General features: G+C 43.9%; 1 protein-coding gene across 2 annotated transcripts; it reads left to right on the top strand.

Annotated features, from left to right (window-relative positions):
• Window positions 1-1,438: 1,438 nt before the first annotated feature.
• On the top strand, window positions 1,439-18,384 carry LOC142585025 (putative protein-lysine deacylase ABHD14B). Of its 2 annotated transcripts, none has more exons than XM_075695461.1 (5): window positions 1,439-1,670; window positions 4,141-4,334; window positions 8,357-8,522; window positions 9,564-9,868; window positions 13,797-18,384. In XM_075695461.1, exons 1-5 carry the CDS (start codon window positions 1,661-1,663, stop codon window positions 14,004-14,006), a joined length of 885 nt encoding a protein of 294 aa, XP_075551576.1. In that variant the 5' UTR covers window positions 1,439-1,660; the 3' UTR covers window positions 14,007-18,384. The 2 variants fall into 2 exon arrangements, with proteins under 2 accessions (XP_075551576.1, XP_075551575.1); XM_075695460.1 differs by having other exon boundaries at window positions 4,069-4,334.
• Window positions 18,385-18,888: the final 504 nt, after the last annotated feature.

The following is an 18,888-nucleotide window of genomic DNA, read 5'->3' as shown; positions in this document are numbered from 1 at the left end:
CAACTATTGTTCCCAAACTCCCCAACGCGGACCTGATCTGCTACGGGTGCGCGAGTTGCCGCGGGAACGCCGTTTTGCGCTGCTTCCCACGCACCGGCCAAGACGCAAGACAACGCGCTACCCGGAACGGCTCCGAGTTCTACGGGGCCCCTCTGACGTCGGCTCCGGACCTTCGCACCTGTGTGTATGCGTATGTGCGTGTGTGTGTGTGTAAACCGTGCCGCAGAGAGGCGGCTAGTTTGCGAACGTTCGCATCACCTTGTATCGGAAGAGGACCGAATGTTTAAAAACCGCTGTTGTGCGGCTGCTCAGGTCACTCTCTCTCAAGCAGCCATGTTAGACTGATGTACTTTCCCAAACAGTCATGTTAGACTGATATAAATACTGTAAATAAACCCATATTCCTCGTTCTCGATGAGAAGCAGTCCTTCCCTTCATCAACGTCCTCAGCCTGGATAAGTTGGACGTCGGCATGGGCCAGCTACCTTCTAATTCATGCCCGACTCCAACCTTGACAACGGATCACGAGCGATGGGATTGAGCCCCCAATCCTGACACCCTGCAGTCGCAAAGAAGTTCAAACTCCTTCTGCTGGCAAAGTCATGGCCAGTGTTTTTGGGATCGTAAGGCGATACTGCTGATCGATTTTATGGAACGTGGGACAACAATCAACTCAGACAGTTATTGCGCAACACTAAGAAAACTCAGGCGAGCTATCCAGAACCGCCGGCGAGACGAGTGGCAGCCGGTGTAACTCTGCTTCACGACAACGCCCGACTTCACGTGTCCCGTCAAACCCAGGAACTTTTTACAAACCTTGGGTGGACTGCCATGCCCCACCAACCGTACAGTGCAGACCTCGCGCCTAGTGATTATCACTTATTCCCCAAGTTAAAGGAATATTTGAGCGGCTAACGCTACGGGAGCGAGGATGAAGTCAAAGAAGAAATGAAACTCTTCCTCAACGGGTTGGCGGCGGAGTTCTACGACATTGGGATACAGAAATTGGAGCACCGGCTACAAAAATACGTAGAAAAAGATGGCGATTATGTAGAAAAATAGAGAAAAGTTTCATCTTTCCAATGATGTAAATTACTATGAGAATGAACAAGGTTGTCTATTTCTAAAATTTATGGCAACCTTATTTCTGGACCAAGCCGCGTATTAAAAATCCTTATACTAAGCAACAAACTTTGGCTTTATATCATCTCTAACATGACCCTCATTTCCACCTAATGTGAATTAGGTAGAAAAGAGTACACACCAACAAGGTATCCTTGCTGGTGGGTACTCATTTGCGTACTCAATTTGAATTTGCCGCGGCAGAAACACCAGTTGCTTGCTGCCGCTTCCTACTCGGTTTACGAGTATTTGACAGAAGTTTCTGCTTGACAGAGGTGTTGCTGCCGTACCCACAGCTGTTCGTTTGCATCCAAGTCAATCCGTATCTCCGTTGCCGGCTGGTTCTGTATGTAATTTTGCTCATTTTGGTACTAGCAGCTGTGGAGAGGCTTGAGCTTCCTGAGCTTTGGCTCATCGAACTTGCCTTCCTTGGCATAATTGACGTGTCAACATTTTCTCGTTCGTACTTATCTCTTAATTGTACGCGATAATCAAACGAGCGTTTCTGCAGCGGCTACATTCGCCGAGAAAGAAAAACATGGCGTCAGGTAATTTTTCATTTGTGTAGTTTGGGTCTGATGGCAAATATGAAGCTCTGTTCGAAATTAACACCCTCTTCCGCTAAGCTTTTTTTTTTTTTTTACTGTGATCCCTTTTGCGTGTATTGTGCTTTCGAGCGCTCAGTTGAGTTGCCTTGCCGAGTGAGCCTTGCGTAACGGTGCTAAGCTACAGGTGGCCTTGTTCCTAATCGTTTACACGTTGTAGTGACATTTGCACTTTCGGAACAGGTGCGCTAGAGCTCCATTTCTTCCAAAATTGCTCCCTTTTCAACAGTTTCTATTTTCGGCAAATTGACTGTTAGTGCTGTGGAACAAGCAGTCGGTCGCAGTCAGTCAGAGGCGCTCGTTCTCGCGCAGGAGGGATGTGGTATACTGTGTTGTTTTTCCTGCGACTGTTACTAAACGCCCTGTTTTGGCGAAGTCGGCTTATCTCGGGTCCCTTCAGCCTAGGTCACGCAGCGCAGCAGAGCGTCTTGTTTACTATTTGCTCTCTGCGCTCCTGTGGTTCAACAACATTATCTGGTGTTTGTGAAGCCATCAGCGTTAATCACCACCAATGTCCTTGTGTACTGGTCGCGATATTGTGTAAAGTGAAAGCGAAGGGGACATGTTCGTTTGAAGAGCACTAAACATGGCAGTGGCTGGGTTTGGTACTTATACCCCACACACACACATTTTTTTTTTCTTTTGTCGTTTTTGTGTCCCCTATAGGCACTTGTGGGTAATTTCTCAGCTTTTGAGGAACTATCCCATCAGCCCCTATTGCACTGCTTCACAGCATCAAACATGTCAACCTCTGTTGAGCACAAAAAAAAGAGTGCACTTGTAAGTAGGGCTTGTCATATGATGCGATTCTCTGAGCTGTCCACTCATAGGTAATTTCGATCAGTCAAGTGCTCATTCAAACAGTCCTCGATAATAGAAGCTGCATCCATTTGAAATCATTAGCTGTAAATGGTCAGCCATGCAAGACCCCTTTTTTGAATGGTTGGAATATTACCTCCCACATTTTTGACACTGCAAATGCTTCTAAATAAACCACATTGTAGTAGCATTGTCTTAATAGCTGCATTGAGACTTTGGCAGAGGAGTTATTGCTGATCTTTTAAAAAATTTTCAGTGCTTGATCAATGTAATGATTCTATTCCGATGCTATTCCTTTTTGTGCTTTGACAGTGATTCAATCGAGCTGCTCTCCACCTACATTATCATTGGGATCGGCCATCCATAAGTGGCGGCTTATAAGAAAGCAATAGAACCGAGCTAAAGGGGTGCTTACATTATATCAGCCCTACCAGCCCAGCTTTCATAACAGACGGCTCTTCTGTTACATCGTTGGAGCACCAAAAACCCCTTGTGATGCCTGAGAAAATGAAGGTCCTCTGGCCTTTGACATTCACACAGAGGAACTGGTCACTAGAGTTCTACCCACATGACTAGTTCGAAGCAACACTGTAGTAGATTGGCATGAATTCTCGGAGTAAAGGTTATGTGTCATGGACTTGGCCGTGGCAGTTCACACTGTTGCTTTGAACCTGTACTTTACAGTTGGCCTTTGTAGAACTTGAACAAAACGTGGAGTTGTGGAGTGGCAGTGTTGACACTTAATCAAGAAAGGAGCTGACAGATTTAATAGCACACTGTAGTATAAAGGTTATAAACAGAGATAGCCTGGAAAGGCTGGCCAACGTTTTGATAGGAGGATCTATCTCCTATCGAAACATTGGCCAGCCTTTCTGAGGCACCTTATCCTTGTTTATAACCTTTATACCACAGTGTTGACACTTGTCACTTGTAAAACTGTCACTTGTTGGCAGAATTTGCATGAAAAGGGCCACAGATTTATGAAACAACGATGAAATTTGTGATGTCTCACAAAGACACTGCTTATGCCATGCCTTAGCCCCTATAGTCGAGAAGCTTGGTGCACAACTTGAGAACGTTTGATGTACAAGTTCTGCTCGAGTAAGAGTAGTGTAGTCATAGGTGTAGAAGAAAGGGCAGAGCTACTCTCCCCTCATTGGGGCTGCTTGTTAGCGTTATAACATTGGGTATTGTGTAGAAGGGTTCTGCCCCTTCTACCCTCCTGATGAGTGTCCTTGTTCGTTTATAGTAGTGTGATAGCACTGAACTCATAATCCATTAATAATATACCTGCTACTTAGGGTATAGTAGTACTGGTGCACCTTGTTTCCTTGTTTGTCTTTAGTGTCCCTCCCTTTATGCTCATGGTACATTTGCCTCCTTACACCCTTCGCACTGCTCTAGACTGCCAAAATTCGTTTCACTGTCAGTGTCTGTTGTGTCCTTTGTCTGTAGACTGACGTGAAGCATGCACGCAACAAGCTGTTCTTCCTCCCTGTGTCGTCTTCCCTGCTCCTGCTAGGTCGTCAGATCCTTGTGGTGGTATTTCTTTTATTTGGCATTTTTCTTTACGGAATTTTCGTCGGCTTGCCAGAAGAAGGGCAGACAACTGTTGGCTCACCAAAGGGGAAAGGCATCGTCACCCCGAGTGGAGACTGCGACCTGCCGTCCTCTGCCGACGTCAAAACCCCTTGGCGCTCATTCAACTACAAGCAGCTCGATGTACCAGCGAGTATCAGCAGTGGAGCCAGTCAAGTCAAGCCATCGGAGGCGACCGTCGTTGTTGACGTGAGTGGGCCTGGAAGGAGCGCATTCAGGGTGCTTTATTGTATAGTACATAGCTGTTAGTTTTTTTCAGAGACTGTATGTGGCAAAACCATTATCACCTTTGCACTGCTTTTGGAACTGCGTCAATTCTGAGCTTGCAGGTGTGTGCAAGATCTAAAGATAGATTACAGGCATATGTTGCTAGTGAAGTTCCTCAATGAGCTTTTCACACTTTAAAGCAGCTTGCAACTGTCAAAAAATTCATTCAACAAAGGCACGCAGGAAAGCAGAGTGGCAATGGTGATTTTATATCCATGCATTTTCTTTTACCTCCTTGTGAAACTGCAAACTCTGCAAAGATGCAGCACAGAAAGTTAACTGGTACAGGAGCATTTTATGGCACAGTTTTATGTGCACTTCTCAAAATTGGGGATAGGCAGAACGCTTATAGCAAGAAGTTATGCTTTTAGTACTGATAGACTTCACTTTTGTATTACAACAATGCCTGCTAAAATTGTTAATAATATTATTGGCAACTGCGTATTGTGCAAATTCTGATATCTGCCTCTTCTATGAAATTTGATCAGAAGTGTTCTTAGCACCGCAGTTGTTCTGTTGAAAAGATAAAGATGGTGAAATTTTTTTACTGTGTGGCATAGCATATAAAAAAAGCAGCTGGTCTTCTTTATGTAAGTTTGTACCTTTGAAACTTGTGCAGATTTTCTCTGTTGTCGACTTGGTGTGGATTAACTGTCTTGATTTGATTAGTACGTTGTGCAGATAAATGTCGTATTTGATTAAAAAAAAACAGCTTCCTAATCATCCCACCAATATATCTGTTTGTACTTTGCTGCAAGGATGGGCTTACGTGTGATGATAGGAATATTTTGCTCTGATAAACCAGGCAGCACACTGAGCACATTAAGAGCATTGAACTTAGGTTGCAAAGCAAAGTTCGTTTCACATTTAAAGGGACACCTAAGCTTTAGTAGAAAATTATGCTTTTTCAATAGCAAAGCTGCAGATCACGAGAGGAAGCTTAGTCAGTCAGGAAGTGCACAAAAATGAAAGGCAGCTGGCAACGTCATCTAAAAGGTCCTGCACCAGCTTGCTGTGACATCATAAGTTTAGACAGTGTCTACTCTTGTTTGGCCAACTTTCTGTCAGTAAAGAAGCACTACATTGCACCCTAAAGGAAGAAAAGACTCAAACTACTGTAGCAGGTTTCAAGAAACTTTCCTGCGCCAAAACAGGTTCAATGTATACTGTCAGAGTATATTTACTCTGACATCTGTGAATGCAATGGTGACATACTGTTGCTGAGGTTCTGGCTCAAAATCCAAGAGAGGGAAGCTTTGCCTCATTTCCTCCTGCAGTTATTGACCGTTCCTAACAAATGAATGCAAATGGGGTTCTGAAAGTCTGACTAAAGCGTTGCTCTTTAGTGAGCCCTTATAGGGCCCCTATAAACAACCCTGAGCTCAAAAATGAGTTACCTAGTGGCTGATGTGTACCAGTCTGCAGTAAACATTTTTTTTTATTACTGCGATAAAGACTTCCCCTTAAGGCATAATTCTTGGTGCGTATATGTGTATTATATGTGTGCTGTGAGGCCTGTGTTGTGTATGAATTGAAGCAGTGTTTCATGGAATCTGTTGTCATGTATCCAGCGGTCATAGCTGGTTGTCACACTGTAGTGGAGGCGGCTTGCAGTAGGAGACGCGAGCCGAACAATTTTTTAAAATGGTGCAGTAATGTCATAGTTACAGGCATTTAATGAACAACTATGCAGCTGCCACAGTCTTTGGCTCGCCTCTGCTACCCTTGCCTCTGGCACACTCTCCTGCTCACCACATAGGCTCACCAACTCCATGCAGTGCAGCGAGATCTACGGGTTGTGTGAATATATGCGAACAAATATATATGCGAATATATGCTGTACCGGTGGCACCCACAACAATAATGGAAGAGAGAATAGTCTAGAGGAATTTGAAATCCCACAAGTAACGCCGGAAGAAGTAAAGAAAGCCTTGGGAGCTATGCAAAGGGGAAAGGCAGCTGGGGAGGATCAGGTAACAGCAGATTTGTTGAAAGATGGCGGGCAGATTGTTCTAGAAAAACTGGCCACCCTGGATACACAATGCCTCATGACCTCGAGCGTACCGGAATCTTGGAAGAACGCTAACATAATCCTAATCCATAAGAAAGGGGATGCCAAGGACTTGGAAAATTATAGACCAATCAGCTTACTGTCCGTTGCCTACAAAATATTTACTAAGGTAATCGCAAATAGAATCAGGAACACCTTAGAGTTCTGCCAAGCAAAGGACCAGGCAGGATTCCGTAAAGGCTACTCAACAATATACCATATTCGCACTATCAATCAGGTGATAGAGAAATGTGAGGAATATGACCAACCCTTATAAATAGCTTTCATTGATTACGAGAAAGCATTTGATTCTGTCGAAACCTCAGCAGTCATGAACGCATTACGGAATCAGGGTGTAGACAAGCCATATGTAAAAATACTGAAAGATATCTATAGTGGCTCCACAGCCACCGTAGTCCTCCGTAAAGAAAGCAACAAAATCCCAATAAAGAAAGGCGTCAGGCAGGGAGATACGATCTCTCCAATGCTATTCACAGCGTGTTTACAGGAGGTATTCAGAGACCTGGATTGGGAAGAATTGGGGATAAGAGTTAATGGAGAATACCTTAGTAACTTGCGATTCGCTGATGATATTGCCTTGCTTAGTAACTCAGGGGAACAATTGCAATGCATGCTCACTGACCTGGAGAGGCAAAAAGCAGAAGAGTGGGTCTAAAAATTAATCTGCAGAAAACTAATGTTTAACAGTCTCGGAAGAGAACAGCAGTTTACGATAGGTAGCAAGGCACTGGAAGTGGTAAGGGGATACATCTACTTAGGGCAGGTAGTGACCGCGGATCTGGATCACGAGACTGAAATAATCAGAAGGATAAGAATGGGCTGGGGTGCGTTTTGCAGGCATTAACAGATCATGAACAGCAGGTTGCCATTATCCCTCAAGAGAAAAGTGTATAACCCCAGCTGTGTCTTACCAGTACTACTCACGTACGGGGCAGAAACCTGGACGCTTACGAAAAGGGTTCTACTTAAGTTGAGGACGACGCAACAAGCTATGGAAAAAAGAATGATGGGTGTAACGTTAAAGGATAAGAAAATAGCAGATTGGGTGAGGGAACAAACTCGAGTTAATGACATCTTAGTTGAAATCAAGAAAAAGAAATGGGGGGGGGGCATGGGCAGGACATGTAATGAGGAGAGAAGATGGTCATTAAGGGTTACGGACTGGATTCCAAGGGAAGGGAAGTGTAGCAGGGGGCGGCAGAAGGTTAGATGGGCGGATGAGATTACGAAGTTTGCAGGGACGACATGGCCACAATTAGTACATGACCGCGGTAGTTGGAGAAGTATGGGAGAGGCCTTTGCCCTGCAGTGGGCGTGACCAGGCTGATGATGATGATGATGATGATGCGAACAAAGGCTCCTTCAGTCATGCTTCGTGTGACACCAACTGATTAGAAGCTTCAGAAAAGGTTCAGTGGCACACGGTGGGCGAGACCCCCCTCAGTTCTCACGAAACATAGTCTGCTCTCACCATGGTGGCACTGTTGTCCCTTGGCAACGTAACCTGGAGCACCCTGTTGACATCACGGTGCATGAAGGAGGCGCTGGAAAGGCTAAAAGAGGAGCACAGAATTGTTTTTCTGATTTGTGGGAGCCCCACAGCACATAACACTGCTGCAATTGCTAAGATTTGTTCTGTACACAATTCATGTGTTTGTTTGAAATGTGTAAAAAGATGTTGGAGGTGGTTATGGGGCCCTTGAATGATTAAAGAAATAAATGAAACTTACCAAAGTTTTATTTTGTCTACGTTGCTGTTGTGCTTCTTTTTTCGCAGTGAAATAAAATATTGAAGGGACCACCTGACGGCATGTGTTTGGGAAGAATTGGGTGGTGACATTTTGTTATTGGAATGCTGCTTGCTTTCCTACAGGGCCTCACAGTGTATTACCAGGAGGTGAATCCCAAGGATGCGTACACTGACATCTCCGTGCTGTTGCTGCATGGTGCTGCCTTCAAATCTGAAACTTGGTACAACCTCGGAACCTTAGGCAGTCTGAGCTTGATGGGATATCGAGTTGTTGCCATTGACATGCCCGGTGAGTGATGCATGCGGCATGACTTTCTTTACTTGTGTATTACTTTACTTGTGTAGGTGCTGCCACTCAGGTTTTCTATCTTCATTGTTTTTTCGCTTACAGAAGCTCTGTTCTCTGGCAAATTCATTACTACAGAAGCCTAATCTTTCGCCGGCATTTTGAGAGAACAGCACAGACAACAGGACTATGGGGAGACAACAACATGGGCCCTGTTGTTGTCTTCCCATTGTCCTGTTGTCTGTGCTACTTTTTCAGAACCTCTATGTTCAATTAACTAGCCCAAGTTAATACTCCTGTAGAGTCTGGTCTTTCAAATTTGTCTTGATATTTTCAATTAGTGTCTCTTAAAGAATACTAGGTGGTCAAAATTAATACAGCATACCTCATAACCTGTCTTGTATCAAACCCCGTGAATAAGTCAGTCAGAGCTTTTCCTTATTGGCTGGACATAGGTTTCAAGGTGAATTGTGCTCCAACACTGCTGTGGGTAGTGTAAGTAGTCACCACACAGATATGTAGACTCTGGAAGGTTGCTGTATCATTGTCGTTTTAGATTCCGCTCGCACTTCTGTTGCTAAGTCTTTGGGTAGGGAAATTACAAGGTAGGATATTAGGGAGCAGAACAAATTCATTGAGCCCTGCCATTATAACCTTGGGCGAGTTTTTTTGAATGCCAACATGCATTTCAGTTGTGTGACCAAAGGGTAATACAGTATCATGCATACCATGCAATAACTCATCATGAAAGCACTTAATCTTGAGAGAATGCTCATAGCCCATGTTTTCACAATGGCATTGCCAACCAGCCAACACGACGCACAGATTTGTCAATTTCGTACAACCAGATGGAAACCACATACTGTTCAACAATGTAAGCTATCACACTGGTCCTTGTGAAATATGTACGCTGTGAGGGAAATGGCATGAGACAAGCCTGTAGTGTCATAGACAGGTATACCTGTGGACAAAAGGGAAAAAAATGAAATGAGTGCATTTTAACTCACTGTTTCCGATCCTCTCGTGTTGTACTGTCCTTGACAGGGTTTGGCAAATCTCCATCTGGCACAATCTCAGACAAGGCAGCATTCATGCTACACCTTTTGGCTGCCCTTCGTCTTAATAATCCGGTGATTGTGAGCCCCAGCCTGAGTGGTCAGCTGAGCCTGCCGTTCTTGGTCAAGCATTGGCAGCAGATGGCTGGCTATGTTCCTGTGGCCCCCGTCGGCTGGAATGTGCTGGAGCAGGTGCAGTGCAACACTGGGGAGGCCCCAGTCGCCGTGTCCCATGTGTACCCACCGCTCCAGGTCCACCTGCCCAAGCAGGTTCCCAACCTGAGCTGCATCAAGGTGTGTGTGACTGTGGCTTGCAGGGTGTAGTTGTCAGTTGTGTTTTTGTAGTTATGCAGTCAACGACCAATTTTTGGATACTTTCGCAGCATAGCCGTGTACCCCATAGAGCCAGTATACAGTATAATCTCAATATAATGAACTTCAGCTGACTGCAGCAAATTGTTTGTTATTCCGAAAGGCTGTTATGTTGAAAGCCCCAAAATTGACCATTTTGCTTATCAACGCATCAGTTTATCAGTTGTTACCGTATCAGCTATCCGTGAAAACATCGCTGTTGGCGCTCTGCCCGCTCTGTCGCTATTTTCCCTAGGTTCTGCTACCACTCACCACAACAGCACCTTATGTAGTGTGGCACACTGCGAACGTGTAGCTGGTATTGCCGAAGAAAGCGCGAAAGAAGAGGCATGCGGAGATATAAGGGCAAAAGAAGAAACAGACTCGCCTCCATTGCTAGGGGACACTTGTTTGGGTGGAGATGCACTCGCGAAACCCGATACGTCATTGTCTCCTCACAAGAAAAAGAATAAGTCCCCTCCGGGCAGCTTTTCTGCGGCATCGTCTCAGATTTTCCAAACCCATGTGCCGCAGCGTCTGTTTTCTGTGCTTTGTTGTCTGCTAGCCTACTGTTCTGGCTGCCATAAACGATACACGGAAATCTTAGAATTTGAAAAGGCATCAGCACACACAAAAAAAAAACACGGACAGAGATGAGACAAGGACGGGCTCAATACCAACACGCCCAGTTTGCCGCATAAATCTAAGAATCCTCATAATTTGGAATTTTAATTCATAGTACTTACACGTTGTTATGACACTAAAACTGAATAACTATCACTATTCTGTAGTTTGCAGTGCTGAAATATTTTTACATTGAAACTGTAAGCAGTCAGCACGGGATTTCTGAAAAGTTTGTTAATCTGAAAAGTTCCTTAATGTGGCATTTGTAGTAACGAGGTTTCACTATATAAGAGCGTCTAAAATTTGAGGTTTAAACCCTTCGCTGTTCAATTGTCCTGAAATTTTGCCATGACTGCTTGTCCAAAATAGCAAGAATCAAAGCCACCACTACCACCATTTTGATAATCTCTCAGAATCAAATCAGCACTCTCACGCACCGATCCACAAGCAGCCATAGCCAGGGCAGCAAAGTTAGGCACGGCTGCTTTGACGTTAGCTACCAAGCTTCCTAAGGTGTGTTACCGTGTTATTCATTGAAAAAAATTCACTGCTGTCGTCAATGACACCAACTCCACCTTTGTCATCCTCGCCGATAGCTTAGAAGCATGGAAAATATGGCAAGGGTCAAGCATCACATAATGCCGGTTCTCAAAAGTTGTTTCACTGCAATACAGCAGTGTTACGTGGTCAAGGATATGCAGTGTATTGCGGAGGAGCAAGCTGTGCACATAATGTACCACATTTCATCACTTTTGACATGCCTAGTAAGGCGCTCTGAACCATTTTCCTTATCATAAAATGGCCTCTCTGTTAAAATATGTCGCCTCACAAATTTTCTGTTGGAAGTTTTTTTTTTTAAATATTCGTTTAAGTGGAGTTGATAGTTATTGCATTGATGTGCAGCTGTCTCTAGTTTTGTCTTCACTTCCAGCTCCCCTGTGAGCTGGAAGCTACATAGAGAAGCCAAGGGGGCAAAGTGCCATGCAAAAGTTGAGTGTCTTAGCAGCGAGAGGGCTTGACGCGGCACCCCATGGTGGCCGCAGTAAACTACCGTATTTATCGCATAATGATCGCACTCGCGTAATGATCGCACCCCTGAATTTTGTTGTCAAAATTAGATTTTTTTATTTCCCGTGTAATGATCGCACCCCGAACATGCCGCAGCGATATGTCATGTGCCAAGACTAGCTAATATTGATCACGCTTACCATCTGTCGAATGCTACGCGAACAACTTGACTCCAGACAAACCAAGCAGTCTGCACGCACCCAACATTCTTAAGTATATGCCTCATTTCATTACTTTGATCACTTTCCACACTTCCATGACTAAAAAAAATAGCTGCAACCAAACTTGCCTTTATTATGTGTAAGCTTTATAATGGTTGTGGTCAACAACAACAAAAAAGGCGCCTTTCGATTCGTCTCATCTGCACTCGTGGGCACGCAACAAATCGCGAGCAGCAACGATAGTAGCCACGTTTACACTGATCATTAAAAGTGTACCCTATTCATACGCCGACGCTTGTAACACAGCTAAGATATTCGCCCACCCTTAGGGGAAACGTGCCGTATTAGGATACTAGTGAAGACAGATGCCGGTTTCCGCAGCACGCCGGCCATGTGTTTCTATGTCACTGGCAGCTAAACGTGCCCATCTGTTTCTGTCCCGTCAAAGTGGACATGGCTACATTATTGCCGCTAACTTGCCGATATTAACGATATTATTGATTACTGATACGGAAGGAACTGTTTCAATGCACTTAATTTACGCACGAGAAGAAAAAAAAAACTCTTTCGACTTGCTCCGCCGGCCGCCATTTTTGTTTTGGTGTCCCGCAGCAAACGCAGGACGAAAAAAAATTTTTTTTTCTTTTCGCGCGAAATTTAACCCGCGCAATGATGGCACCCCTGATTTCGCGTCAATTTTTCTGACAAAAAAGTGCGATCATTATGCGAGTAAATACGGTACACTACGCAGTGCGCTGTTGCTATCACGGAGGTCACACGCAGCACACACAGCTACATGCAACTGTTACATGTAGATCGGCCGTGCAAGGATGAAATAATTTTTCTGTCTTTTTGAAACCACAGACATATAAAGTATTCCTCCTTTATTTAACTAAAAGTTAGCAATGCAGTCAAATCCGGTTTCATTGAACTCTCAAAAAAACACCTACCAGTTCAATATTAGGCATCGTTCCATCTAAACGTTATAGCAACATAAAAGCACATACCATTAGTAACAACACTTCGTTGATGAAATGACTTACCTTCGGTGTACTGGGGCGCATAATAGTCCAGAATCTTCTTCTGCTTAAATATCGTCGTTGCCTGGAAGCTATATTAACAGTGAATGGCAGGTTTCACCACTTCACACTTGCCATCACACCAAAGCAAAGGCAACGTGTGGAAAAACAACACAGCAGAATGGCGACGCAAATCTCCACAAGCTCGAAACTTGCAGGATTTTTGTGAGAGCTTTGCAGGGCCTGCAAGAATCATCTTTTATAGGGGGTTGCTCGCCCACAGCATGATAGAGCCACGCGCGCACGGTCGGGCTAAGTACCTTTCTGAGGCAGTGTTGGCAGCTCACCCGGCCACCATGCATGCAGGAAAGCAAATTTCTGAGGCAGTTTCGTGCTGTTTGAAGATGCATATATCGGTAGCGGGTGCTATTTTTCTCTTACGTAACCATACTTTTTGCTATATATTCTCATGGTAACATTATGGCATTAGAAATTGTTTGATATAAGGGATAATTAGATGTAAATGGGTTCTATATAGTCGGGTTTGACTGTAGCTAGCAGTACATATCCATCGTCTATCCCTATTGTTGCATGTAACGCAACTTGGGAGTCATAACAATCTGCTGGTGGGGTGTGCCAGCTGAAGTACCGTTATCTCCAAGATTTGCATATCTATTGAGCACCCTTTGCACCCCTAGACATTCGAACTGTTTCTTGCCAAACCATGAGTGACCGTTATTTTTGTTTGTTGAGGTTCAGTTTGTGTTCAGTCACGTTCCAAAAATATTGGTTCAGGTTCGATGCCAGCCAGAGTTCTGGTACAATTCGGCACCTTAAGATCAGAGGACTAAAATTCCTAAAGCCAATGGTAATAGCTTGTCACTATCGTAGTCTTGCTTTTTGTACTTGAATCTAAAGAGCTCATAATTTCTTGGTATGTCAAAAAAGCGTGCGTTAAAATCAAGTAAAAATGCAGCATATTGTCTCGGTGGCACACAGGTGCCCACGATGGTGGTGTTTGGCGAGCACGACCGGAGCACGAGCTCGGCGCTGCTGAACCTCCTGCCCAACAGTGTGGCCGTTGAGGTACCCCACGGCAAGCACCCAGCCTACTTGGACAACCCCATCCTGTGGCATCAGGCATTGTATAACTTCCTGCTGCGTTTGCGCCATGGACTGCAGCAGCAAGCTACCAAGGGCAGCTCTTGAGTTGGTGCCCCATCGAATGCCCCATCCTCTTTATTGTTTTTCTTGCGTTTTTTTCTTTCTTTTTCTTTTTTTTAAGCTCTTGCCTAGTGCGTGGAGCTAGAAGGTTATTTTAACACTTCATGCAACTCTGAAGTAGGGTAGGGACATGCCACTGTTGGCCTGCTTATTTATAGGGACACTAAATAGAAACGTAGTTGGTTTAGACTAGTTGATTATTATTTTGAAGCTTTTCACTTCCTTCAGGGTGAGAAACGGTTTATTATTGGCAGAAAGCAGCTAAACTTTTTTCTTTTCGAATTGTGCACACAAACTGCCACTTCCGATAAGATCAATCTGATTCCTTGGTTTAAGCGACGTTTCTGTGCAGAAAACTTTGGCAGATTTTGCGTTCTTATTCTTTTTTCGAGTAACGCGATGCGGTTCAGTTATATTGTTGAACGGTTTGCCTAGCACCAAGCAGATGCTGCCGAAATCTGCAACCCTGTAAAGGAAGGAGCTGGTGCTACAATTTCAAGGTGACATTGCTTGGCTGTCTTTCTTTTTTTGCACCTGTTCTTTATGAAGCCTTTGTTCATGGTAAGAATGACCTACCTGCAGTTTGTAAAGTGTGATATATCGATTTGATTTAACCTAATATTTCTCAGTGTCCTTTTAAAGGAGCTGTGTTGCAGAGAGGTATTGGACCTTTCGCACCGCCAACAGCATTTGCGAATTGGTTTCTGCCTCCTGAAGCCAGCCTCTGTCAGCAGCACTTGATGAGCTGCGAGGCTGATTGATTTGTCCCAACATTGCTCTTGCATTAAAAAATCTTGCGGGTGTGTCATGGCACAAGCACTTGTGCTTTGAGTTGAGTTTATTGTTGGTTAACGATAGTACGTGGAGCATTCCGAAGCACTCATGGATGGGGGCATGGCGATATCTATAATTGTGCTGCCGCCATGAGAAACTTGACATTTGATTCACTTGTGCCAGTTGTCTCTGTTGCGTTGTGCAAAGGCATTGCTTGCTTTCAGCTTTGTTCCTCATGGGACATAAGGCTGAGACGTATTCGATGGTGTTCATTAATTGCTGAAAGGTTGTTTTTGGTGCTTCTGTCAATGCTTCATTGCATTGTGCGCATTGTATTATTACCTCTTGAGACTATATACTTGTTGTGATAGTTCTTGCATAATTTCATAATAGTTTAGAAAACTGTTCGCACTTCTTTTTGTTTCTATGTAGCCTACGTGCACAAGCAAATTGAGTAGTGATTTAACTTAGTTGGCCCTGTAAAACACAGTGGCATTTTGCCAACAGGTGGCATTGATTTTAGTACCCTCTAAGAGTTTGAGAGTTGATTGATGTAGCCCAATGACATGGCACTGCACACATATGCACTGAACATTCATTTACACAAACACACAATGTACACATGCACACTGCTTAAACAGTGTGTCATTATGTGCAGTATTCTTAAAACACGCACATCTCAGAGCGCATTAACTGTTTTTCATTGACCAGTCCCACTACCTTCATTCTATGAGAAAGTATAGTTTGCTTTTACATGTTGATAAAGCTCTTCGAGGTTGTGTATGCGGCGTGGAAAACTGGCTTAGGACGAAGGAATTTTATGCATGTCATCTGTCATGTTTCTTCAAAGAAGTGCATTCAAAAAAGACATTAGAATAGGTTTAGCCTTTAGCAATCAAGGAATTTCCCAGTTTGCTATGAGCGTTAGTAGCACTGCAACATAGCAGTAAACACGAAGACTGTGTCGCTTGTAGTCTTTCGCACTTGGGCGCTAATAACGCTCGGAGACATAAGACATGCAAGAATTCAGAACCGTGTATTTGTTCAATTATTATAAATAACCATGTGAAGATTGAAGAAGGAAAGGCCAACCAAGAAAATGCCTTTAAAATAGTGCAAAAAAATAAAATCTAGTTAGAAGTATTATACTTGTACACAATCCTGAGAAAGAAAACATATCAGGTTGACCTCCCCAGGTCTGCAAACCAACTATTAAGGATAATAAGACTGATAAATGTAGAGCTGTGAGGTTAAATTATATATGTCGCTAGTGCCTAATGTGTAACTAGCGCTACGTGTGACCACGCAGTCCAGTCCACTTATAACAGTATCAAGAACAAAAGATCCTGTTGTTATAACCGATCATCGCTATATCTGGACTGCCATAAAAAACACTGCCGAACATGCCTTTGTAGCTCTGAAACCAAATTTACCATTTGCGCTAAAAAATGGATGCTATGTAAAGTAGACTGTGAAAAATGAAACGTTTACTTGTTCCTCTAAACAGCATATCAAACGTTCGATGCCCTGAAATAGTCAGAAATCCAGACTTGCTTTCGCGGGAGTTCCGGGTTCACAACTGCAGCGTCCAGCTGCTGCGCGAACACCAGCGGCAATAATTTAGCGTGCATGAAATCAATGAGCGCGTCGTTCGACGACAGTGCACTTCGCATGAACATCGGGGTCGGTGTCATAGGCGGGTCATTGTCAACCTTGTCGCTCCCATCGCATAACACCGACATCTGTCGCGACAATGATCGCCCCATCGGAGATCTCTTCGCATAACGAGGCAGCACTATCCGCACTCAGAAACTCCTCCATCGAAGCACCACCTGCTTCACTGTCAGTAGCGATGGGCTCCCAGAGCTCGATAATGTCAGCAGCTTCCACCATATTGGTTTCACTATCATGGGGCATTTCATTCTGGTGCACAAAGCCCGCCTTTTCCATTGATCAACATGGTCTCTGGTTGCAGCCTTCATGTTCGCTCGTACGCCTTTGAGCTTTGCAAAATTTGCAGCTTGGTCTCAAGCGATACAAGATTCCGCTTTGTCGGCACTGTCTTCTATCAACCGGGCTGTCCGCTGCTGCTTCCACGGCGCATTTCCACGCTTGCTGAGAAGGGGGGCAAGCTTCACTTCTCGAATTTTTTTCCCTCTTCTCACACGTATCTCGATTGTGGGCGATGCGAGGCGGCTGGCACCATCTCATGGTACGACGCACCAACTAGTGATGCTCTCCATGGCTTTCGCAATCAGCGCGTGGGTGGGACGCATTGCGCGGAAAATGTCGGCAAATACGAACTTGCGTAGGGAAACGTATCGCCCCGTCTCGGCATCGTTCGTTTAACGGGAACTTAGGAAAGCAAATTTCACAATTATTCTGCATGGAAAACAGCATTCAGAAGGCAAAATTTTGATTGTTACATAAGGGTTTTTTTCTCATAGCCCAAATGTATAAGTTGACACTCTCAAGTCAGCTTATCATTATAGCCTATATATCGTTATATGTGGTATCGTCATAAGTGGAGTGCACTGTAGTCAGCATTTTCAACTGTTCTTTTGGTAAGATAGTTACATAACCTGGCTCTCTCTGTAAAGGAGGAGGTGGTAAAAAGCTCAACTGTTTCAGAGTTCATGTTGTTGAGGGATTTCACAATTTTCATGTGGTTGACCTGTGCATAATGTTGCTTTTGTTTCTCATCACTGCCTATGTTGTGCAATGTGACACCATTCGCAAAGACAATGCTTGGATGTGCAAGAATTAAAAAGGAGATAATGTTCCTACAATTTGAGTATATGCCAGACTTCTGATTGCTTCAATTTGCAGTCTGATTTTGTTTTTGTCTGTGTGCTCTAACAAGTGAAGATGTTGCTCTTAATCTAAGTAGGGCAGCCACTAAGTATCGGTATTAAAACACGGGTAAAAAAGGCAGCCATGCCATATTTTAGCCGGCGGTTGTAAAACTTGGCTTTTAGGGCAAGTTTTAGGGCGGCGCATCATTTCTTTAGGTTCAGGGAAGGCTGGTGTTTTGTGACTGTTAACATTGCGGTTTCTATTTCCAATGCGGAGTCAAGCATTTGGTTCTTTGACCCATTTGGGATTGCTGCAATAAATGTGCGTTACATATATATAAGTTGGCACGTGAAGACTGGTCTTGCAGGTAGTGTTCGTATGCTAGTCCCACCACTTGTGACACTCAATCATTGGCCAGTGGCTACAACTCCTCAGCGAATTTGTTTTGAAGTGTTCTACGAATGTCATTGTGATATTTTCATATCAAACAGACCATATGAATGTCTTGGAATATGTTGTTTCTGAAAACGCCGTCGGCAAAGCAAAAGCAAAGTCCTTTGCTGCGCGCGCCCACTCCAAGGCCATATAAGGCATTTGTAGTGAGAAATTGCAGAGCCTATTTTTTTTTTTTTGCATAAAAGAATGTTATTTTTTATACACTTGTGCCTGCATTGGCCAATATGTACAAAGAACCGATTCCAGAGTTGTTTTTGTTGCCATATCAAAGTGGTGAGTGTTGGTGTTATTTTTGTATTGTTTCTGTGTTGAAAATAAACTTTGGATACATTATTTGCTTTCGGTTACTGTCCTTTTCACATCATCTAAGCCTCTAAAAAGGCAACCATCATGAAGTTTGCTTGTATTACTACTAAAAGACAATTTGTAAGTCGGAGGGCCACGGGATGGAAGGTCTTCATTGAAATGACCTCCATGCTCATGGCGATTATATTTTGGAATTTTTGTTTGCACTGTGGTAGCATTAGAGGAATCGAATGACTGACTGCAATAACAAATTCATTACCATGTATATGACATTCAGAACAAACTCAGCATTACAAAATTTCGTTACATTAACCACTCTCAGCTTGTAAGAGAGGAGTTTCCCCTCTCACCTTTGCTTCCCTTGCCAGAGGCACTTTCTCCTCCTTGCTGTACATTTATCTATAAGGCATGTATACATCAGTATCCTTGCTCTTTAGCTTCCTTTAAGGGTCCTGTATAGAAGATTAAGAACACCAAATGTCTCATTGACACTTTTATTGTCTCAAAATGCCATCAACATTCAGTTGCCAAGGCT

This window comes from Dermacentor variabilis, chromosome 6, assembly GCF_050947875.1.
Source record: "Dermacentor variabilis isolate Ectoservices chromosome 6, ASM5094787v1, whole genome shotgun sequence".
NCBI classification, from domain to species: domain Eukaryota; kingdom Metazoa; phylum Arthropoda; class Arachnida; order Ixodida; family Ixodidae; genus Dermacentor; species Dermacentor variabilis.
Note: the sequence above shows the minus strand (reverse complement) of the source record. Positions and strands in the feature narration are given on the sequence as shown.

Excerpts from the sequence above, each read along its gene's own strand:
- LOC142585025 (XM_075695460.1), top strand. Across the intron at positions 8,523-9,563 it reads TGTTGCCATTGACATGCCCG|GGTTTGGCAAATCTCCATCT; the intron begins GTGAGTGATGCA and ends TGTCCTTGACAG. Across the intron at positions 9,869-13,796 it reads CCAACCTGAGCTGCATCAAG|GTGCCCACGATGGTGGTGTT; the intron begins GTGTGTGTGACT and ends GGTGGCACACAG.